At 38.5% G+C, this 24,134-nt stretch overlaps 2 protein-coding genes and 2 pseudogenes across 2 annotated transcripts; 1 reads left to right on the forward strand and 3 right to left on the reverse strand.

Annotated features, from left to right (window-relative positions):
- Nucleotides 1–2,896: 2,896 nt before the first annotated feature.
- LOC130999008 (protein ENHANCED DISEASE RESISTANCE 2-like) lies at nt 2,897–4,317 on the reverse strand. The gene is made up of 4 exons (XM_057924472.1): nt 4,159–4,317; nt 3,627–3,728; nt 3,441–3,491; nt 2,897–3,139 (listed from the first exon to the last, which is right to left on the reverse strand). The coding sequence occupies exons 1-4, from the start codon at nt 4,300–4,302 to the stop codon at nt 3,002–3,004; spliced, it is 435 nt and encodes a 144-aa protein (XP_057780455.1). The 5' UTR covers nt 4,303–4,317; the 3' UTR covers nt 2,897–3,001.
- A 253-nt stretch (nt 4,318–4,570) lies between these two features.
- Nucleotides 4,571–5,784, reverse strand: LOC130999009 (uncharacterized). Its single transcript, XM_057924473.1, has 2 exons — nt 5,116–5,784; nt 4,571–4,773 (listed from the first exon to the last, which is right to left on the reverse strand). Exons 1-2 carry the CDS (start codon nt 5,781–5,783, stop codon nt 4,713–4,715), a joined length of 729 nt encoding a protein of 242 aa, XP_057780456.1. The 5' UTR covers nt 5,784; the 3' UTR covers nt 4,571–4,712.
- Nucleotides 5,785–11,983: 6,199 nt separating this feature from the next.
- LOC130999010 (protein DUF642 L-GALACTONO-1,4-LACTONE-RESPONSIVE GENE 2-like) lies at nt 11,984–13,636 on the forward strand (annotated as a pseudogene).
- Nucleotides 13,637–20,269: 6,633 nt separating this feature from the next.
- On the reverse strand, nt 20,270–21,644 carry LOC130999011 (pentatricopeptide repeat-containing protein At1g80150, mitochondrial-like; annotated as a pseudogene).
- Nucleotides 21,645–24,134: the final 2,490 nt, after the last annotated feature.

Raw genomic sequence — 24,134 nt, forward strand, 5'->3', positions numbered from 1 at the left:
AAATCGGTCAAATGTGTAAGACTTTCACAAAAAACCAAGCAAACACATCAACATCAAAGGGTAAATTAGGCACTTCACATATTTAGGGCATAGAATGCTTTCTATGATAAGAGAGGGCATTTTTCAAAAAACACATAAGGGATAGGGCATTTTTGCCCATTAACACAAATGCATTCACCTATCTCAGACACCCACAACAAAACCAAAATTTTTTGATCGTGGATCAAATTAATCAAATCCCATCTCGAGAAACAAACGAAATCAATCAAATGCAGCACAAAATCCCAGAAATAAAATCCAACCAAAAAATGTAATATAATAAGCCCCAAAATCCGAATGAGGTTTCCCCAAATTGCATATTAGAATCTGGGCAAGTGATATAATAGCTAAAACAATGCGAATATTGAATCGATATGCTTTGTTTAGAGATTGGAACGGATAAATCAGATAATCAAGATAGAGGAAGAGATGGGTTATATACATATATTTGTATGTATATGTTAGTTTGGGTGAGTGGAGAGGGTTTTGAGTCCATGAGAATTTTAGGTTAGGGGTTTTGGGTTCAGTTTTTCCAGAACTGAGGTCTTACTGATCTGATGCACGCGGTTGCACGATAAGTTTTTTTCCCTACTGATGTGGCCAAATACTATTGGCTTTCTTGTAGCGCTGCATTCGGCTGGGAATGGAATTGACTATGCTCTCTAGCACTCAGCATCAGTCAACGTGGCTAGATCATGTGTCAGGCCGATTTGACAGCCATCGGTCATAAAAGTCAACGATTTGACAGTTATCGGTCAAGAGTATATGTGTCCGGCCGGTGGCTAGATCATGTGTCAGGCCGGCCGGACACATGTTTTCACCGGCCGGACACTTGATTTTATCGGTCGGACACATGTCCGACCGGCTAGATCATGTGTCCCCCGGACACAAAATCAAGTGTCCGGCCGGTGAAAACATGTGTCCGGCCGGCCGGACACATGATCTAGCCACCGGCCGGACACATATACTCTTGACCGATAACTGTCAAATCGTTGACTTTTATGACCGATGGCTGTCAAATCGGTCAAATGTGTAAGACTTTCACAAAAAACCAAGCAAACACATCAACATCAAAGGGTAAATTAGGCACTTCACATATTTAAGGCATAGAATGCTTTCAGAGAGGGCATTTTTCAAAAAACACATAAGGGATAGGGCATTTTTGATATATGTAGATAGTTATTTCAGTGAGAAATGGTTCAAGCTTATTCTATCTAAGGGGACACTTATTTTGGAGAATTAGGTTTGCTAGATAAAAATAGTAAGGTTAATTCCTTATTTAGTTTGATGGATTGCAACTTTGGAATATCCAAAGATCCTTGATTATTTTTATACTTCAAATTAATTTTGCTTGATTCTTATCTCATGAAAATAATGGGATTAAAGATATTCTATTTTTGAGAGTAGAAATAATTTTCCTCAAAAAAAAAGAATAAAAATACTCAATCTTATTACTATATATAATCAATCATGCAAACTTTGGATAAAATTGTAAGGTTTAGCAACTCCGAGTGAAGCTTGGGATAGATTCAGAGCCACATTTAAGGCTTCACGGACGAGAAAAAAATCCTTTTGCGATGGTTATTCTTTATTTGGTTTTAAGCTTTTAAATTTTGTCTCCATTTAATGCATAAAAACACTGTGCACAAGATTTAGCGGTAAAAAGGGAATTTCGTGTCACGAAAGAGATCAACCACGTTGATTGATGCTGAGTGCTAGAGAGCATAGTCAATTCCATTCCCAGCCGAATGCGGCGCTACAAGAAAGCCAATAGTATTTGGCCACATCAGCAGGGAAAAAAACTTATCATCCAACCGCGTGCATCAGATCAGTAAGACCTCAGTTCTGGAAAAACTGAACCCAAAACCCCTAACCTAAAATTCTCATGGACTCAAAACCCTCTCCACTCACCCAAACTAACATATACATACAAATATATGTATATAACCCATCTCTTCCTCTATCTTGATTATCTGATTTATCCGTTCCAATCTCTAAACAAAGCATATCGATTCAATATTCGCATTGTTTTAGCCATTATATCACTTGCCCAGATTCTAATATGCAATTTGGGGAAACCTCATTTGGATTTTGGGGCTTATTATATTACATTTTTTGGATGGATTTTATTTCTGGGATTTTGTGTTGCATTTGATTGATTTCGTTTGTTTCTCGAGATGGGATTTGATTAATTTGATCCACGATCAAAAAAATTTGGTTTTGTTGTGGGTGTCTGAGATAGGTGAATGCATTTGTGTTAATGGGCAAAAATGCCCTATCCCTTATGTGTTTTTTGAAAAATGCCTTCTCTTATCATAGAAAGTATTCTATGCCCTAAATATGTGAAGTGCCTAATTTACCCTTTGATGTTGATGTGTTTGCTTGGTTTTTTGTCAAAGTCTTACACATTTGACCGATTTGACAGCCATCAGTCATAAAAGTCAACGATTTGACAGTTATCGGTCAAGAGTACATGTGTCCGGCCGGCCGGACACATGTTTCACTACAAGAAAAATGCTAATAGACAACATGCGAAGCATGTCATCTATTTGAAAATCGCATGTCATCTATGTAGGTGTAGTCTATTAGGGGCGCTAATAGACAACGAGCATGCACATGTCGTCTATTAGCTGATAGACGACATGCGCATGCGCGTTGTCTGTCAGCTGATAGACAACACGCATGCGCATGTCGTCTATCAGTTAATAGACAACGGGAACATGCATGTTGTCTATTCGTTGATTTTTTTAATTTTTTATTTTAATTCTACAGTTATACTTAAATTTCGTATTTTTTCAAATAAATATTTTATTAAATCCAAAAATTCATAATAAATAATTTAAAATATATACACGAATAATAAAAAGGTCATTCATTAATTTCAAATATTCTTTATCATCCTACATTGAAAAAGTATCTATCATACAATCATCCTACATCAAATCCAATAAAATATTGTTGATCATAAAAATGCCTCTTCTCGTTTCCTTTTGGTTTCAGTCACTTTAGCTGCTTGTTTCTCTTGCTTCTCCTGCCACTTCTTTGTTTGATTCGTCTGATCACTTAAGAAATATTCTCCACTTTCCAGTAGCAAATCAACCTGACATTACTCAAATGGCAAAATTAATGAATGAAATCAATCTTGCAAACTTCCATGTGCCAAAAAAAAAAGGAATGCACATATACATATACATATACACGTGCAAGATCAAAAGACAAAATAATGATCATATCTCACAAACAATAATATTGCTGCAGTCCTAGCCTTAGAAGTCCAATCAACAGACATGTTAACATCATGACAACACATGATATATACTGAGATATATATCTCAATAGTTTAAGAGATGAAGTCAACAAAGGAATTGCTCAAAACAAGATAGAAAAATCCATTAACTCACCTGTATGTTCACAATAAAAAAGAACTCGGGACCCCCCTTAGCAGCATATTTTTGCACGGTAAAAATAGTTTCATTTTCATCTACACAAACCAATAGCAATAGTGATTCGAGGCAAATTCTGAAGAGGTGACTGAATGTCTATAATTTATATTTTATAAAAGGCAAAGTGCAAAAAGTAACACTGACCTGAACTATGCCCCCGGGACGGCCACCAAGATCATCTTCTCTCTTGTCAGATCTCAACCAGTCAGCACCAACCATTTCCATCAATGTGCCTTTTGCTTTAATCTGGGTAGACAAAACATATCAATGAATCGTACACAGATGGAGTATTTCACCACTGCGGTATTCACAAATCAAAAAAGAAAAGCCAAAGCAAAAACAAAACATTTGGGCCTTGTTAGCACTAATAGTTTCAACATCAGCAACTGCAACTGCATTGTATCATGATTCATATTGCAATAATCCAATATGTCTCTAAAAAGAAAGGATAAAACTAAGCAATCACCATCAACCATCAAAATACAAAGAAAACAAAAAAGATGTAAACATCTACATCTTAACGCAATATTCCACCAATCATTATGATTTGCCATGTATAAGCAACTATTAATTATTATCTGAGATATTAAAGTAATTTTATAAATTAAAATACCACTTACTGGAGCTAAAGTAAGGTAGTTATACTGTAAATTCAAATGCTAGAAAGGGAAACTACCTTTTTTCTGTCATCCAAATAAGTCTTTCCACGAATAAGATATGTTGATGGATCTGTTGCTGTCCAACTACATAGCAAATTACAGGTTGGATCCTTCGGAAGAGTGTATCCATATTTGCACGATAGACTGTCTTCCCTTGCCATAGACTGTCTTCCCTTTCATCACTCAGAAAATCAAGTGGTATTCTCTGTTCAGTATGAGTTCAGAAACAAAAGTACAGCATCAGAGGGTGTATCGGCGACATATGAAAGAAGCAGCACAAAAAATTAAAGCAAGAGTTGGATTGTAAATTGATACTCACCTAAGCAAAAACTACAAGATTTATCTCATTTACAGCACATCTACTATATATTTATATTTATATATCCGTGGCTGAACTTGTACCTAATGCTGCTTCGATCATGCCGCAGGGTCTGCTGGAGCTTCTCCATCCCTTGATAACTACAGTAGTTTCCTGCTCCCGGAGGCAGGAAGGTGACGCTCTGCGCGAGGGTCTGCTGGAGCTTCTCCATCCCTTGCGACAGGGCGTCCTCGGCCTGCATACACGAGTGCTTCAAGTTATCAACATCGGCGGTTTGCTGGTCGGTGAGTGGCTGCAGCTGAGGCATAACCACCTGCCACCAAAACCATGTATTATTAAAAGTGCAAGAGGTTGGGTGTAAAGCATGTGTTAGAAACAAAAGTACAGTACTACGTTTAACACAATTCGCTTAATAACATCAATTGTCTGCCCTTGCATCGCCTCCATAAACCATCTTCTATCCTCCTCACTAAATCCAAAATTATACCAATTAAAGCACACATTTTGAATCAACCAACTAAGCATATGAATTCAACTGACAAACATTTGCTCACAACAAAATGAGAACCAAACTAAAATGGAAAAAATGAGCAATTGGATTAAGAAATTGGGGAAATAATAGCGAATGGCTGCCGAATCGGCAGTTGGGACCAACCTTTGTCGATGAGACAATCGGAAACAATAGCGAATGGCTGCCGAAACGGTAGGAGAAGAGGCGGCGTCGCGGCGGTTTGTGATGGGAGGACTGGGCACGACCCTTGCCTCCGTCGGGTGCGCGTGAGTGAGGATGTGAGATGTGGAGCAGGGGACGGCGCTGGCGTCGCCAATTTCAGAGACGGCGACAGCCGGCCTCGCCGGAACTATTCGCAGCGGAGATCCACGGGGAAAGAGAGAAGGGCGAGCTCCATTCGCCAGCAGACGAGCTCTGTTGTGAACGGGAATTGAGAGAGAAAGACACTCCGGTGCACGGCGTCGACTTTGCCGGAGTTTCAGAGCCGCGTAGGGCGGCGATGCCGCCGGAAGTTGTAGCAGGGCGGCGACGATTTGGGCAGAGGAAGAGCTAGGGCACGATTCAGATGAAGGAGAAAAATTGGGGCTTTTCATCTTCGCCTTTTCCAGAGGATTTGAGGAAGAGCTAGGGCACGATTCAGATGAAAGAGATGGTCGACGGCTGCGGCGCCGGATTCCTCGCCGGAAACATATCGAGAGAGATGAGGAGCTCTCAGCGTAAGGAGAGAGAGAGATGTGTTTGGGGGTTTCAGCCGAGGAGTGAGAACGAGAGATGGGGAATTCTCTCTTATTTTTAATTAAAAGACACGACATGCATAACCACGTCGTCTATCACATTAAAGACGACACGCGAAGTATTATGTCGTGTATGAACATTATAGACGACGTGATTGAAGCGTGTTGTCTAAGAGTCTAAGACCGCAATAAATAGACGACACACTTTAGCTATACGTCATCTATTTACATAATAGACAACATGTTTCGAAGCATGTCGTCTATATTGTGTAGTCTATGACCATAATTCTTGTAGTGTTTTCACCGGCCGGACACTTGATTTTATCGGTCAGACACCGGCCGGACACATAAAATCATGTGTCCGGCCGGTGAAAACATGTGTCCGGCCGGCCGGACACATGATCTAGCCACCGGCCGGACACATATACTCTTGACCGATAACTGTCAAATCGTTGACTTTTATGACCGATGGCTGTCAAATCGGTCAAATGTGTAAGACTTTCACAAAAAACCAAGCAAACCTATCAAATCAAAGGGTACTTAAAGAATAGGGCATTGAATGCTTTGTATAATAAGAGAGGGCATTTTTACAAAAAAAGATAAGGAAGTGGGCACTTTAAATTTTTGCTCTTATTATTTTCCTATCCAAACTATAGTTTATTTTACAATGTTAAATGATCGAGTAATTTCTTTTGGCACTTTATTTTTCAAACTCTGTGATCTTAATTTGGGTTCTTAATATCCTAGAAAAAAGAAATTCATATTGCGCATAAATATGATTTCATTGAATAATAAGTATTATTTAATTAATATTATAGCTAAATACAATTAAAATAATATTTTTAAAGAAAAAATGTTGGATCTAAACAACCAACGTACTTTCATCACTTCGCGCGAGGCTACAGTTTAGGTAATTACATTTTTTTTTCTTAATAAAACGTTCTTTACCTTTAATTTTAAATTATCACATGTAATTTTATTATCATTTAATCAAACTAAATTTATTTTCCTTGAATATTATAGGATTGCATACTTTCAAAATCACAAATACTATAAATAGCAGTCAACTAAAAATTGCCATAAAATATTTCTAATATATTAATTCACTCATGTATCTAAAGTGCTTTATACATGAAATCGACAAATTAATTCACATAATTTATAAATTAAAAGACAATAAAATACAAATTATAGGGCAAATACCGAAATTGGAAGAGTAATGCAATTTACCCTATGATTGGTACACGCAAACAATAAATAGCTTTGGTTAAATTCCTGCTAGCTAGCAAGGTGATAAAGACCAAAATACCCTTGGACTTTAAACATTATAAATAACCTTGGAAGTATCTCACAGAAGCCTCTCTCTAAAATAGTCATAATTGTGAGTGAGGGAGAACAAAAATGAAGATAGTGCTACTGCTACTCTCAGCAGCTTTCCGCATCGCGTTATCATCAACAACTCATGACGGTAATAAGCTTTCCAAATTTAATTACTACTATTTTTCACGCTTTTTACGTACTAATTTTTTCACTAGATTAGTGCATTCTATTACGTTCGTTATCTCGTCGAATAAATGCTTCCGAAAAAGAAAAAAGAAAAAAAAAACTGAGGAGAAATTTGTAGTTACTTTTTTTTTGAGAGAAAAAATTTGTAGTTACTTGAATGTATTGCGTTGTTGTTCGTTTGGGTTGTTGAAAAATTAAATAAAGAAAAATCGAGATCAGTATATCTAGTGCGAGGAGTTTATTAAAGAGTGTTGGAATATAAAAATAAACTTGATTTTTTTTTAAGTGAAGATATTTGTATTAGAAATATCTAGAATCAAGATATTTTAAGAAGAAAAAGAAAGAAAGAAAAATATAGAGAATTCTAGAAAAAGTGACTAAGTGAAGATATTTTGTAATAGTAAAATAAGTATAAAAATCTAGATAGAAATCAAGAGAATTCTAGAATTCTCACTTAACTACTATATATATGTGGAGGTTGTATCAATTGAGTAATGAAGTAAAGAAGGAAGTGAATTGAAGAAAGATTGTGTTAGCAAACTCCAATCCTCCCACTCAAATTCTTAAGCACACACACGTCCACAACCAATTTCTCCAAATTTCCTCCTACCAATTAAATAAATTCTCCATTATATATTCTTATATTCCAACAAAGTGGTATCCGAGCCATAAAATCCTACCTGTGGAATGGCCAACCTACAATCGTTTCAAGTCCCCATGCTCTAACAAGAGCAACTTCGATAATTGGAGCATCAAGATGAAGGCACTATTGGGAGCCCACGACGTTTGGGAAATCGTGGAGAACGGCTACGAGGAGCCGCAGGACAAGGCCGCACTATCCCAACAACAAAAGGATAGATTGCGAGACGCGAGAAAGAGAGACAAGAAGGCTCTCTGTCTGATTTATCAAGCGCTAGGGGACGATGATTTCGAGAAAATCTCGAATGCAAGTACCGCCAAAGAAGCGTGGGAGAAGCTCCAGAACGCGTGCAAAGGAGCGGAGCAAGTAAAAAAGGTACGACTTCAAACTTTAAGAGGAGAGTTTGAGTCATTACATATGAAAGAGTCCGAATCAATTTCGGATTATTTTTCAAGAGTTTTGGCGGTGTCTAATCAAATGAAAAGAAATGGTGAAAAATTGGAGGATGTTAGAATTATGGAGAAAATATTGCGGTCACTAACCCCAAAGTTTGAGCACATTGTGGTGACGATCGAAGAAACTAAAAATTTGGAGGAGATGACAATCGATCTCTTGTTGGGGTCGTTGCAAGCATACGAGGAGAAGCAAAAGAAGAAGCAAGAAATTTCAGAGCAACTTTTAAAGTTGCAAGTAAGCCCGAAAGAGAAAGAAGAAGGTCCGAGCAATGGCCATGGACAGTTCGGGAGAGGACGTGGCCAAGGACAAGATCGAGCCAGAGGCCGAGGCCGTGGACGTAGACGTGGACGAGGACGAGGAGGCTTCGTCAACAATGGTGAAAGAAATGAGTTTACAAGTGGTCGGGGGAGGAGCAACCCGCAGTCGAGGTACGATAAATCTTCAATAAAGTGCTATAGTTGCCATAAATTTGGGCACTATGCTTCTGAGTGCAGAAGTGAAAAAGTAAGGATTGAAGAAAGGCCCAATTATGCCGAGAACACGAGCGAAGCAAATGGTAGTGTGCTTCTGGCATATAAAGGAGAAGCTGGAAGAGATGACACGTGGTACCTCGACACCGGTGCAAACAATCACATGTGCGGGAAGAGAAACATGTTCGTGGAGCTCGATGAGTCGGTAAGTGGCAACGTCTCCTTTGGTGATGAATCAAAAATTCCAGTTAAAGGAAAAGGGAAAATTTTAATTCGCTTGAAGAATGGAAATCATGAATTTATTTCCAACGTTTATTACGTGCCCAATATGAAAAATAATATCTTGAGTTTGGGACAACTCTTAGAGAAAGGTTATGATATTCATATGAGAGATTATAACCTTTCAATAAGAGATGGCAAAAATAATCTTATTGCCAAGGTGCCAATGTCTAAAAATAGAATGTTCTTATTGAATATTCGAAATGACATGGCAAAATGCCTCAAAGCGTGTTACCAAGATAAGTCTTGGTTGTGGCATCTTCGGTTTGGGCACTTGAACTTTGGTGGATTGGAGTTGTTGTCAAAGAAGGAGATGGTGAGAGGACTACCATCCATCAAGCATCCCGATCAACTCTGCGAAGGTTGTCTACTCGGGAAGCAGTTCAGAAAGCCATTCCCAAAGGAGTCAAGCTCAAGAGCTCAAAAGCCACTGGAGTTAATTCACGCTGATGTGTGCGGGCCAATAAATCCAAGCTCCCTGGGTAAAAATAATTATTTTCTGCTCTTCATTGATGATTTTTCTAGAAAAACGTGGGTATATTTCTTGAAGCAGAAGTCGGAAGTATTTGATGCATTCAAGAAGTTCAAAGCTGTCGTCGAGAAGGAGAGTGGACGACAAATCAAGGCCCTGAGGTCCGATCGAGGTGGAGAATTCACGTCAAAGGAGTTTCTAGAATTTTGCGAAGCAAATGGAATTCGGCGGCCCCTGACAGTTCCGAGATCCCCCCAACAAAATGGAGTGGCGGAAAGAAAAAATAGAACAATCATGGAGATGGCGAGGAGCATGCTAAAGACGAAGAATCTGCCTAAAGAGTTTTGGGCCGAAGCAGTGGCGTGCGCGGTGTACCTATCCAACCGATCGCCGACAAGGAGCGTGTGGGGAATGACTCCACAAGAAGCCTGGAGCGGGAGAAAGCCAGGAATTTCTCACCTAAAGGTATTTGGGAGCAAAGCCTACGTGCATGTACCAGATGAGAGAAGGAAGAAGCTCGATGACAAAAGTGAAGCATTCATATTTATCGGGTACGACCCTAACTCTAAAGGCTATAAGTTATATAATCCAAATACCAAGAAAACAGTGATAAGTCGAGACGTGGAGTTCGACGAAGAAGGAGTCTGGGATTTCAGCTCCAACGGTGACTTCACCTACATCCCACAGTTAGAAGAACAAAGAGCAGAAGAGCAAGTTGGAGAAGTCCAACAAGAGCCAGTGACTCCACCAGCTTCACCAGTGCCAGTCACTGAAGACTCGCCACCATCTTTCTTAAATGAAAGAGCCACACCACGAGCAAGGAGTTTGGGCGAGATATATGAAGATACTGAAAGGTTAGAAGATCTTACCTTGTTTTGCCTATCTGCTGATTATGAACCTAAAGCAGCAAATAGTGAAAATTGGCGAGTTGCAATGGACGAAGAGATCAAAGCTATAAACAAGAATGATACGTGTGAGCTCGTGACACTACCAGAAAGGCACAAGGCCATTGGAGTCAAGTGGGTGCATAAGGTTAAGAAGAATTCCAAAGGTGAAGTTGAAAGATATAAAGCAAGGCACGTCGTGAAAGGATTTCGCCAAATTCAGAAGTTTGCTCGGAATGAAAAATCAAGTTTAAGGGGGAGTGTTGGAATATAAAAATAAACTTGATTTTTTTTTAAGTGAAGATATTTGTATTAGAAATATCTAGAATCAAGATATTTTAAGAAGAAAAAGAAAGAAAGAAAAATATAGAGAATTCTAGAAAAAGTGACTAAGTGAAGATATTTTGTAATAGTAAAATAAGTATAAAAATCTAGATAGAAATCAAGAGAATTCTAGAATTCTCACTTAACTACTATATATATGTGGAGGTTGTATCAATTGAGTAATGAAGTAAAGAAGGAAGTGAATTGAAGAAAGATTGTGTTAGCAAACTCCAATCCTCCCACTCAAATTCTTAAGCACACACACGTCCACAACCAATTTCTCCAAATTTCCTCCTACCAATTAAATAAATTCTCCATTATATATTCTTATATTCCAACAAAGAGGTCGTGTACGAAGAACGATGATATATATTGAGATAATATAGTTTCTGAAATTGAAAAAAATATAATTATATATATATATATATATATATATTTTAAATATAATTATTTTAAATTTCTAGATTATAAAGATCTATATGACTTTATTGAATAAATTTGTGATCACGAGCTAGTTTGAATCCTATAAGGTTAATGTTTTTTTTTTTTAATCTATCATGTTTTACATATATAGAATTTATAATATGTTCATAATTCGTAATTTATTTTTATACTAATAGATTTGCTACCAGCGCATTATTTTGTTTCTTCATCTGGTCAGGAGAGGACATATATATAGCGTTTTCTTTGAGACAATATAATAAAAAAGTTCAAGTCCATGTGCATAGTTTGGTATGGAAATGAATTTAATGTGATGAAATCTAAATTAACATCGCATGCATAATAAATGCAATTGTGCATGCAGTTGCTTTATGGAGCAATTGATTATTTTTAATACGGTAGATATATAGGCCGCGTAAAATAGTAACCTGTCGAGAAATTCTTTTTTATTAGTGTTAATTAAGTTCCTCAAAAAAAAAAAAAAAAAAAAAAAAATTAAGGTGATAGTAGCAACTATCGAGGATTATCCTAAAAATAGTATTATTTGGGCAAAATATGTTTAGATTAAAAAAATCAATTTTTTTTATGCGAATAACATCATTGCTATAATTTATCATAATAGCATTTTGCCAGCACAAAGTGAAGGAGACCATTGATACTTTGATTTTTATGGAGTATTTATTACTAGTAGTTGTGGATAGTTAAAAAATTAATTGTTGATAAATGTGTGTCAGTACATTTTCATTTTTATTTAGACAATAATTATAATATTATATGGTTAATGTACTATTGTCTACAATATATATACGATGTCTGACAGCCTTTCCTAAACAGATGAAGCATGTATGTCACGCAACCTCTAATCTCCTCATTGTTTTTAACTAGTAATCTTTGTTACCCTTACATCTCAACATCACAATTTTTCTCTTTTACTAAATTAGAGATTGTTCGACATAACACGTGGGCACAGTGACAACGTGACATTAATTACAGATCGAGATTTATAGATCCAAACCATTAGAACATGCACAAATCTATAAGAACATGCTCGCAATATTTTCTAAGTTGGAGGATTGAGATTCGCAAATTATTCCTTTTTCGCTTAAAAACTATTCCTTCAAAGAAAAAATTAAAAAAATATTTAATGTATTTTGAAAAAGAATGATGAGAAATTTTGAAGATTTATTTTAGGGCAAATACCAAACGGAAACTTCGAGTATGGGCCAAAAGCGTGGCAAATGAAAGGGACGAAAGTGACGGACCCTCATTCCATCCCATTTTGGGAAACCAGCGGCTACGTGGAATACATAAAATCGACGCGCTGCTGGTGGTGCCGGAGGGGGCCTCGGCCGTGCGGCTGGGCAACGCGGCCACCATCAAGACGAAGGTGAAGGTGGCCAAAGGAATGTTCTACGCCATCTCATTCAGTGCATCAAGAACATGTGCACAAGAGCAGAAGCTGAGGGTCTCAGTTTCACCAGACAGTGAGACCAAAGATTGGGGAATCTGGCCCATCCAAACAGTGTATAGCTGTGACGGATGGGATTCCTATTCTTGGGGATTTGCGGCCAAGTCCAATGAGATGGAGGTTATGATACACAATCCCGGTGTGGAGAAGGATCCCGCTTGTGGCCCACTTATCGCACTCAAGGCCTTGCCCAAACCTCTTAGACAAAAAGGCAACTTGTTGAGAAACGGCAACTTCGAAGAGGGTCCATACATCTTCCCCAACAGCAGCTGGGGTGTCCTAATCCCTCCCACCCTGAAAGACGCCAACTCCCCCCTGCCCTGCTGGATGATCGAGTCCCTCAAGTACATCGATTCCGACCACTTCCGCGTGCCCCAGGGCAAACGGGCGGTGGAGCTCGTCGCCGGAAGGGAAAGCGCCATCGCGCAGCTAGTCAGAACCACGCCGGGGAAAACCTACGACCTGCTGTTCTCGATAGGCGACGCCAAGAATTCATGCGAGGGGTCGATGATGGTGCAGGGAGAGAGATTATGCAAGTTCCTTATGAATCTAAGGGAATCGGAGGGTTCAAACGTGCTAAGCTTAGGTTTAATAAGGCCGTCTCGTCTCGCACTAGGGTTAGGTTTTTGAGTGCGTACTATCACATGAAGAGTGATAATTCGGGTGCATTGTGCGGCCCGGTTGTTGATGATTTGAGGTTGGTTAGTGTGCGTAATCCGGATCGGGTTTAGGGTGATGATTAATTATACTATGTGTTTCTTTAATTTGAGATGCATGAGGCCGATCGAGTTCGAGTTATTTTTTACGTGTAAACTATGAGATGTTTAAGCTTTTGTATTAGTTCATGTTTTTTTATCATTGATGTTTAATTAGTGGTTCGCGATCAAATTTGATCACGTGAGTTTTTAAATATTACGTACGTGGGCTTATACTCGTCATCAATGTAGAGAAACATCAGAATGAGATTCAGTATACCATACTTTATGTCCTACTTTGTGTCTCACTTTCAATTTTGTTTAATTTCTTATGTGTATTTTTTTAATTTTAATTTTATATGCTTTAGTTTAATTTGGTGATTATTAACTACAACTTATTCCATCAATTTAAGGTATATAATTATTTTTTATCATTTAATTTCGCTTTTATTAGTGAATAATAGGTTGATAAATTCAAAGTCATGATATATACTTTTTAAAAAAATTAATTTTTTGAAATAAAACTTCAATATAATTCATAGTATTATAATAAATTTTATTTTTATAAAAAATATTTTTAAAATAATAGATATAAGCATGAGACATAGTGATACACATGAAATTGTGAAACACTGAATCTCATCTCAGAAAAATCATCACATAATTTAATTTGTTCGGATTCGTCCCTTGGATAATTGAGGTCCGGTGCCAAATATATATTTGACTTTTTCATGAACTATATACATAATATAGGAAAGGATTCAAATAATAATATTTTTATTGTAAGAACTGAAGTAATTCATACATTTAGTGTATATATAAATCTCAATTGAACCAATTCCTACCTGTATCTATATGTTCTAATTATATAACAATATTGACTAATTATTTGTTATGTTCTAATTATATAGTAACAATATTGACTAATTGTTATATATCTATGTGCATCAAACTCGAACAGACCTCCTAAATAGATAAATTAAACGTGTATATAATATGTCTAGAATTTTGAGAATCGTGATCATTGTTTGTGTATCATTGTTGGTGTATCTTCAATCTCAAATTTTTTTAGCTTTCTGTGGGTTATCGTAACATATTTTGGTGGTTTTTAGTTTAGTTTTGATTGGTGTAAAATATATAATTAGTTTATACTCCCTCAATCCAAAAAGTATATAACCTTGGAGTTGATACATGTTTTAATAAAATGATTGATCGATGCATTTTTAATGAATAAATGGTAGAAATAAGTTTTTGAAGTTTAAATTATCATTAACAATTGAGTGTGAGCCATGTTTTCATTATATAAAGGGTGTTTGTTATGTTGAATTATAAGGGTAAAGCGTGAGGTCCATGTCCTAAAAACAGAGATATACTTTTTGTGGATATTGAATAAGACAATTGTGTTGTACTTTTCATGAACAAACGAAGTACTTATGCTTATAGAGTAATTCAACAACAACTTTTGTTAAAAAAGTTTAGCATAATTAGAAAAGTCTAAATATATAAAAATATTTTATAATAATTAGAAAATTTTTAAAAAAAATGATGAAAAAAATCTAGAAAATCAGAAAAAGTTCACGTGGATTGATGTCTAGAATGAAATTAAAATGTTGAAAGCTAATCACATTCGCACGTAAAATTTATTGTTGAACGATCAATTGACCACCCGTTGCCGTTAGTATAAATAGGTCTGATGCTAATTTTAAAAGTTTTTACCATGAAATTATGAAATACTTAGAACATAAATACAAGACGTACACATTAACCTATAACTTTGTTTAGCTTAGAAAATTACATTAATGCATTTTATACATACTTTGAAAATTAATCTTAATAAATTGCATATAAGATATATTATTTAATATTTTACCTCAAATCCAATATTTAATTACTTTGTCGTTGCTCAAAAATAATAAGTTTAAGGTATGAGGGTTAGACAATTTTCGATTTTATTTTATCTTCTCCAATAAAATATTTATTTCTTAAATTTTTTATTTTCAAAGTTTGTATTCTTGATACTATTTCATTGGAAAGAATTTGTATTGCACATCCTATACTAACTTATGAGGACTATAGAAGACAATCGATTTTGAATTGCTGAAAAATTAATATTGCCGATTTTGAATTACTGAAAAATACTGACTATTTCAATGCATGCATATACAAATTATAGTGAAGAAAATGAATGTTCAACACTTACTTCTTTTTAGCAAGAAAGAATTAAGTAAAAAAATATTTAATTTTCTTTTTGTAAAAAAAAGGAAATTAGAAAATGGTCTAATAAGCAATATTTTCATTTTTAGACTATGCGCTCCTATATTCAAACAATTTGGTTTTTGATCCCGGCAAGATGAATGATGGACAAGAGAGAATAGCTAGGGTCCATCAGTCGTTTCTTGCAACAAACGAAGATCTGCTTTTTGATCCCGGCATTGGCATTGACAATTTGGATTTGAGGACAAATCCTCTTCAAGAAGAGGAGAATGATGCAGCCCAGAGCAGAGCTCCGAGTGCAGCCCAGAGCAGCGGAATCAAGCAGAGCAGCGGACAGAGCAGAGCGGAGCGGAATTGCCAGAGCAGAGGGGAATTTCCAGAGCAGAGGAGCGGAATTGCCAGAGCAGAGAATTCCCAGAGCAGCGGAGCGGAATTGCCAGAGCAGAGGGGAATTGCCAGAGCAGAGAATTCCCAGAGCAGAGGAGCGGACTTTTCAGAGCAGAGGAACTGTCCCACCAGAGCAGAGCGCATTTGCCAGAGCAGAGGAATCGTCCCGCCAGAGCAGAGCGCTTTGTCAGAGCAGAGGAACCGTCCCGCCAGAGTAGAGCGCATTTCCAGAGCAGATGGATTTCTCGCTAGGGTTATTTTGACTTACTGAACAAGTTCCTTTTGTTTCCAAGTTTTAGTTGTTTCCTTGTTTTTAATTTTCCTTTGTTTCTACGTTATTTCCTTCATTAGATTAGGGTTTAATTTGCCTATATATAAGGCTTGTGCGTGAGAACATAAAGATAACTTTTAACATATATTTTATCAATCAAATTTGTGAGATTATTCTCTCTTGAGGACTTCGAGTTCTTCCTGAATTTTTCCCAAGCAAATTCAATTTATCGACGTAACGGCGAGTTCATCATCCCTCGTCGCGTGTCATTCAGCGTCCCCGAGTTGCTGCACCGATCACATCGTTGGGGTCTAGAGATCCGTTCTCTAGGAAACTTCGTAGATTAGGTCAGGGGTTTTGGGATATCCACACTTTATCTTTACTTTATTTCTCGTTTCAAGTCTTCCGCGCGTATTTATTTGTTCATTCCGGTGAAGTTCAAGAGGTTACCGGCGAATACCACATCATCTGGTTCATATCATCTGATACCTCATATCAACAAGCATGAGCACCAAACACACACACTTGACATGTTTTTGCGAGGCATGCACATGTCACCAGAGGGGGGAGTAGGGTGTACACCCACCACCAGCATTCACTCGGGAGGGAGCAAAGGAGTGCTAATCGATGTTTAGCAAGTTGTTCCAATAACCGTAAGCCACGAAAGTTGGTTGCACCCCCCGGGTCTTCCATGCTCCGTGCAGGGTGTTCTCTTAACCGTAAGCCACGGAAGTTGGTTGCACCCCCCGGGTCTTCCATGCTCCGTGTAGGGTGTTTCCAATAACCGTAAGCCACGAAAGTTGGTTGCACCCCCCGGGTCTTCCATGCTCCGTGCAGGGTGTTCTCTTAACCGTAAGCCACGAAAGTTGGTTGCACCCCGGGTCTTCCATGCTCCGTGCAGGGTGTTCCAATAACCGTAAGCCACGAAAGTTGGTTGCACCCCCCGGGTCTTCCATGCTCCGTGCAGGGTGTTCTCTTAACCGTAAGCCACGAAAGTTGGTTGCACCCCCCGGGTCTTCCATGCTCCGTGCAGGGTGTTCCAATAATCGTAAGCCGCGAAAGTTGGTCGCACCCCCCGCGTCTTCCATGCTCCGTGCAGAGGGTTACTGTTCAATCGTAAGCCGCGAAAGTTGGTTGCACCCCCCGGATCTTCCATGCTACGCGCAGAATGTTCCAGCCGGCAAGGAGGGAAGCAGCAAAGGAATGCACACAAAGGAGGGAAGCAACAAATGAATGCATACAAAGGAGGGAAGCAGTAGAGGAATGCTCTGCCACCGTCCGTGACCCAAATGCTCTACCACCGTCCGTGACCCCAATGCTCTGCCACCGTCCGTGACCCCAATGCTCTGCCGCCGTCCGTGATTCCTATGCTCTGCCGCCGTCCGTGATTTCAATGCTCTGCCGGGATTTCAATCCTCTATCGGGATTTCAATGCCCCGCCGGGATTTCAATGCTCTGCCGGGATTTCAATCCTCTATCGGGATTTCAATGCTCTGCCGGGATTTCAATCCTCTACCGGGATTTCAATGCTCTGCCGGGATTTCAATCCTCTGCCGGGATTTCAATCATCTGCTCGCTGGTTTTCTTACACGCGGATTATCTATTGGTCTTCTCACGCGCTGGATTTCTTACGCGCTCAACAACAGGGTATATTGTTCAGATTCGACAAATATTTATGACGGGTTTTCTCACATGATCAGAGTATCATATTTCTCAACTTCGACATGGGTCTTCCTATGTTATTCGGGTATTCTTGCAACGGTCTTCTGATTCATCCAACACAAAGCATTTATATTGTTTATCTATGCAAAGTATTCAATATGGGGTATTCTCAGCGCTTGTCTTCTTATGCGCCCAAAGAAATGGAAATCATTTATCTTTGTCAACATTCAACAAACAAGAAGGAAATCTAACTTGGAACTACAATTCCAAACTCAAGGGGAAAAATGCTTATCTTTGCTTTCTTACAGTATTAAAACTCTTATGTCTTCATGATTTGCAGGGATTAAGGAAAACAGCACAGCGCTGGCTTTAACAACATTTCGCTGGCTGAACACGAAGAATACCCGGTTCAACCAGACTAGGGGGAGTAGCTGATGAGGACGGAAATATGCACCAGCGCTGTGCTAAACATAACGGGAATATTTCTAGTTATGACTATTATTATCATTATTGTTATTGTGGTTATTCTGATATTTGATACAGGATTGCCCTGACTCTCGGCTTGGCTCAGCTCGGCTCCGCTTTCCAACTCTGATGGCTCAATTTCAAGATGTAGATTAGAATAACGGGGCTTGGGCTTGATTCATTGGGCTAATGGGCTTTAGGGGTCTAATGGGCCCAAGGGCCTTAAGTTTATGTTCATGCTTATAAATAGGGCCTTGATGCATAGATTAGGGGGAGATAGTCATTATTTCTTAGCCTACAACTTGTAAAGTGTAAAATACTCTCTCAATTATAGTGGAAAACCCCCAACACCCCCCGTGGACGTAGGTCTTCTCGACCGAACCACGTAAATCCGGTGTCGTTTACTGCTTTTATTTACCGTTTTATTTCTCGTATCACCAAAGTTGCATTTAAGGATTTCAGGTCAGCCTGTCAAATATGTTTGTGCCTCACAGTTATTCCTCGTGGTCAATTTACGGACTATGTCACAAATATTAACACAAAACAAACGAAGTGAGCTTCTTTAGTAAGCTAAATTAGAGGTTTGTTAAACAAGAACCCAAACATGAGTTCAATCATGTTAAGCTTGCCAAGTGTGCATTAGAATTCAACAGGGAACATCAGCAAAAGGGAGTTCCTCAAAGCAACCGGAGGCACTAATACAACTTAGCTTGTAAGACTAGTGCGGTTACTATATTTCAGAGATTTAACGTATATGAATAGGATGTGAAAACAAAACAAAAAGCACCCTGTTTTGTCCTCCCTCATGCTCACTCTGGCAACCCACTCTAACTCGTTCCTACATATTCTTCTAAACTAACATGCAACAAACAACTGAATTAAACAATTAGTCTAGCCCTTCAATTTACCAACTGTTGGAGCTTCAACATAATCAATGGGGAGTCACCTGCTGCATCCGGCAATCAGCTCAAAACCTGAAGACAACATAATTTACAATATTGGACTATTGGTTTTGCACTACATAATCGTGACAAAGCCATTAAAGTAATTGAGTTAAACTTATGACTTAGTGAATGCGTCCTCTTAGAGCTTTCACATCACTAATAACTCATTCGGGCAGAACCAGAATCGGACTGAAGAAATTACATGCAGTCACCAAAGGTAGTATCTCAAAGGCAAGGCTCCAATCGACCTTGCTCTGCAACCAATCAATCAAATTATCTCAAAGGCAAGGCTCCAATCGACCTTACACAAGCAGGGTAGCACCTCCTTATGCCATCATAAAGTGTAGACCAACATAACTAAACAATCTATCATAGCATCTTAACACCAATTCCTTCCTTATGAACATAGAACTAACATAGAACTGAAAACAACAAAAGGACTAAAAGGAATTGATATGCTTAAAGAACGTCCAACTCATCACAGCAAAAAGTTTCTAGTCTAGAACTCAAGATGCTTTCACAATTCACGTAAAATTGGAAACGCATTTGACAAAACAGAGCATAACCCAACAATCTAAACCCCTTTCATTCTTATCAGTCACGATCAACATTATTCATACAAAATAAAAAAATGAGAATCGAACCGATAACCAGGTAAAAGGTCGAGGAAAAACACATTTAATGTACAAATAGGGATTGGAGTTACCCATGCCAAGTCCGGAAAGCTCCACCTCACTGTGTTGCTGCATATACCTCTAGATAACACATGACCTCAAATAAATTAAAACACAATTCATAACAGATGTCGAATCCGAATAAGCAGATACAGACACCAAGAAATCTATACCTTTGTAATGTAATTGAGTAATTGAGTTAAACTTACGACTTAGTGAATCCGTCCTCTTAGAGCTTTCACATCACTAATAACTCATTCGGCAGAACCAGAATCGGACTGAAGAAATTACATGCAGTCACCAAAGGTAGTATCTCAAATGCAAGGCTCCAATCGACCTTGCTCTGCAACCAATCAATCAAATTACCTCCCTATGAGACGGTTGACCCGTCCAATAAATTAGTTCATTTCCTTCATACTAAGGATTTCATAAATTCAATTTGAGCCGAATTAAAAGGAGGTTTCCTTTTCAAAGCAAGACTATAGATATGCCTTGCCTTATCAATCTTCTCAAGTTTTCCATCTCTGACCAGGCCATCGATGCAAGTTATTCTCCATTCTTTGTTTACACATGTTGTATGCCATGTCGATTTCTCTTGCTTCACAGAAATAATGGATCAAGGTTTGGTAAATTTTTTGATTTGGCTTGTAGCCCTCACTCCTAAAAGCAGAATACACATACATAGCCATTTTAGATTTCCCATTTTGCAGAAACATTTGATCACCAAATTATATGTGATCTCATCAGGAAACTCAAGAGATTTCTTCAATCTCCGCATGTAATCCAACAACTTATTAGCATGCCATGTACGCCCCTTATTCACCAAGTATTGAATCCTCACATTGAAGGTTCGCAATATTGGGAAGACAACCTTTTAATACCATCCGGCTCCACAATCCATTCGCAATCTCTGGCCAGTTCGACTTGTAAGAGGCCTCCATAAGCAAGGTGTATGTAAAAACATCAGGAGCTAGTCCCCATTTTCCCATCCCCAGCCATGACAAGAAACGCCTTATCCAGTATACCCATTTCACATAAACCCTTGATAACAATATTAAAAGAATATGCATCTAGCACAATTCCAAATCTAGCAGGAACATCATTTAGAAACCAATTAATCGCCTGTAAATCCCGAGATTCAGTCAATACCTTCAAAGCAGCATTGAATAACTTAACAGTCCTCACACAACCATACAAATGCATGTCACAAAACGTATTGACAACATGCTTAGTCATTCTAGCCCTCCCATACAACATAATTATTCGTATAATGAACCCTTCCCGACGACCCCTGTGGCAGAGTCTGCTGATGCTCAAGCAAATTCTCGATATAATCAAGCCGGCCCGCCCCAGCTAACCTAGAGACTGTGTCCTCAAAGACAAATCGGTTCTCAACAACAAGCTTAATTGTGGCATTGGCCTTAAATAAATTGAACAGTTTCTCAGGGTCCCTTTCCTTCTTTAGCTTAACCAATGCAGGCTCATCTACTGAACTAGGTTTTCCAGCACTACTGCTGGCGGAGATAACTTTATTAACGGATGAAGAAACAGCTGCGATGACCAGATTACGGTGTACGACGCCAAACCTGCGAATCAGTCGCAGAGTGAGCATGTTCTAGAAAAGCCCTAATTTTCATGCATACCCACCGGCCAAAATCATAGATTTTATCAATAAATCTCCGCAAAATGCATTGAGCAAAAATTTAAAGTGCCCACTTCCTTATCTTTTTTTGTAAAAATGCCCTCTCTTATTATACAAAGCATTCCATGCCCTATTCTTTAAGTACCCTTTGATTTGATAGGTTTGCTTGGTTTTTTGTGAAAGTCTTACACATTTGACCGATTTGACAGCCATCGGTCATAAAAGTTAACGATTTGACAGTTATCGGTCAAGAGTATATGTGTCCGGCCGGTGGCTAGATCATGTGTCCGGCCGGCCGGACACATGTTTTCACCGGCCGGACACTTGATTTTATCGATCGGACACACTTGATTTTATCGGTCGGACACATGTCCGACCGATAAAATCATGTGTCCGACCGGTGAAAACATGTGTCCGGCCGGCCGGACACATGATCTAGCCACCGGCTGGACACATATACTCTTGACCGATAACTGTCAAATCGTTGACTTTTATGACCGATCGCTGTCAATCGGTCAAATGTGTAAGACTTTCACAAAAAACCAAGCAAACACATCAACATCAAAGGGTAAATTAGGCACTTCACATATTTAGGGCATAGAATGCTTTCTATGATAAGAGAGGGCATTTTTCAAAAAACACATAAGGGATAGGGCATTTTTGCCCATTAACACAAATGCATTCACCTATCTCAGACACCCACAACAAAACCAAAATTTTTTGATCGTGGATCAAATTAATCAAATCCCATCTCGAGAAACAAACGAAATCAATCAAATGCAGCACAAATCCCAGAAATAAAATCCAACCAAAAAATGTAATATAATAAGCCCCAAAATCCGAATGAGGTTTCCCCAAATTGCATATTAGAATCTGGGCAAGTGATATAATAGCTAAAACAATGCGAATATTGAATCGATATGCTTTGTTTAGAGATTGGAACGGATAAATCAGATAATCAAGATAGAGGAAGAGATGGGTTATATACATATATTTGTATGTATATGTTAGTTTGGGTCAGTGGAGAGGGTTTTGAGTCCATGAGAATTTTAGGTTAGGGGTTTTGGGTTCAGTTTTTCCAGAACTGAGGTCTTACTGATCTGATGCACGCGGTTGCACGATAAGTTTTTTCCCTACTGATGTGGCCAAATACTATTGGCTTTCTTGTAGCGCTGCATTCGGCTGGGAATGGAATTGACTATGCTCTCTAGCACTCAGCATCAGTCAACGTGGCTAGATCATGTGTCAGGCCGATTTGACAGCCATCGGTCATAAAAGTCAACGATTTGACAGTTATCGGTCAAGAGTATATGTGTCCGGCCGGTGGCTAGATCATGTGTCAGGCCGGCCGGACACATGTTTTCACCGGCCGGACACTTGATTTTATCGGTCGGACACATGTCCGACCGGCTAGATCATGTGTCCCCCGGACACAAAATCAAGTGTCCGGCCGGTGAAAACATGTGTCCGGCCGGCCGGACACATGATCTAGCCACCGGCCGGACACATATACTCTTGACCGATAACTGTCAAATCGTTGACTTTTATGACCGATGGCTGTCAAATCGGTCAAATGTGTAAGACTTTCACAAAAAACCAAGCAAACACATCAACATCAAAGGGTAAATTAGGCACTTCACATATTTAAGGCATAGAATGCTTTCAGAGAGGGCATTTTTCAAAAAACACATAAGGGATAGGGCATTTTTGATATATGTAGATAGTTATTTCAGTGAGAAATGGTTCAAGCTTATTCTATCTAAGGGGACACTTATTTTGGAGAATTAGGTTTGCTAGATAAAAATAGTAAGGTTAATTCCTTATTTAGTTTGATGGATTGCAACTTTGGAATATCCAAAGATCCTTGATTATTTTTATACTTCAAATTAATTTTGCTTGATTCTTATCTCATGAAAATAATGGGATTAAAGATATTCTATTTTGAGAGTAGAAATAATTTTCCTCAAAAAAAAAGAATAAAAATACTCAATCTTATTACTATATATAATCAATCATGCAAACTTTGGATAAATTGTAAGGTTTAGCAACTCCGAGTGAAGCTTGGGATAGATTCAGAGCCACATTTAAGGCTTCACGGACGAGAAAAAAATCCTTTTGCGATGGTTATTCTTTATTTGGTTTTAAGCTTTTAAATTTTGTCTCCATTTAATGCATAAAAACACTGTGCACAAGATTTAGCGGTAAAAAGGGAATTTCGTGTCACGAAAGAGATCAACCACGTTGATTGATGCTGAGTGCTAGAGAGCATAGTCAATTCCATTCCCAGCCGAATGCGGCGCTACAAGAAAGCCAATAGTATTTGGCCACATCAGCAGGGAAAAAAACTTATCATCCAACCGCGTGCATCAGATCAGTAAGACCTCAGTTCTGGAAAAACTGAACCCAAAACCCCTAACCTAAAATTCTCATGGACTCAAAACCCTCTCCACTCACCCAAACTAACATATACATACAAATATATGTATATAACCCATCTCTTCCTCTATCTTGATTATCTGATTTATCCGTTCCAAT

This window comes from Salvia miltiorrhiza, chromosome 8 (genome assembly GCF_028751815.1).
Source record: "Salvia miltiorrhiza cultivar Shanhuang (shh) chromosome 8, IMPLAD_Smil_shh, whole genome shotgun sequence".
In the NCBI taxonomy this organism is placed as follows: Eukaryota; Viridiplantae; Streptophyta; class Magnoliopsida; order Lamiales; family Lamiaceae; genus Salvia; species Salvia miltiorrhiza.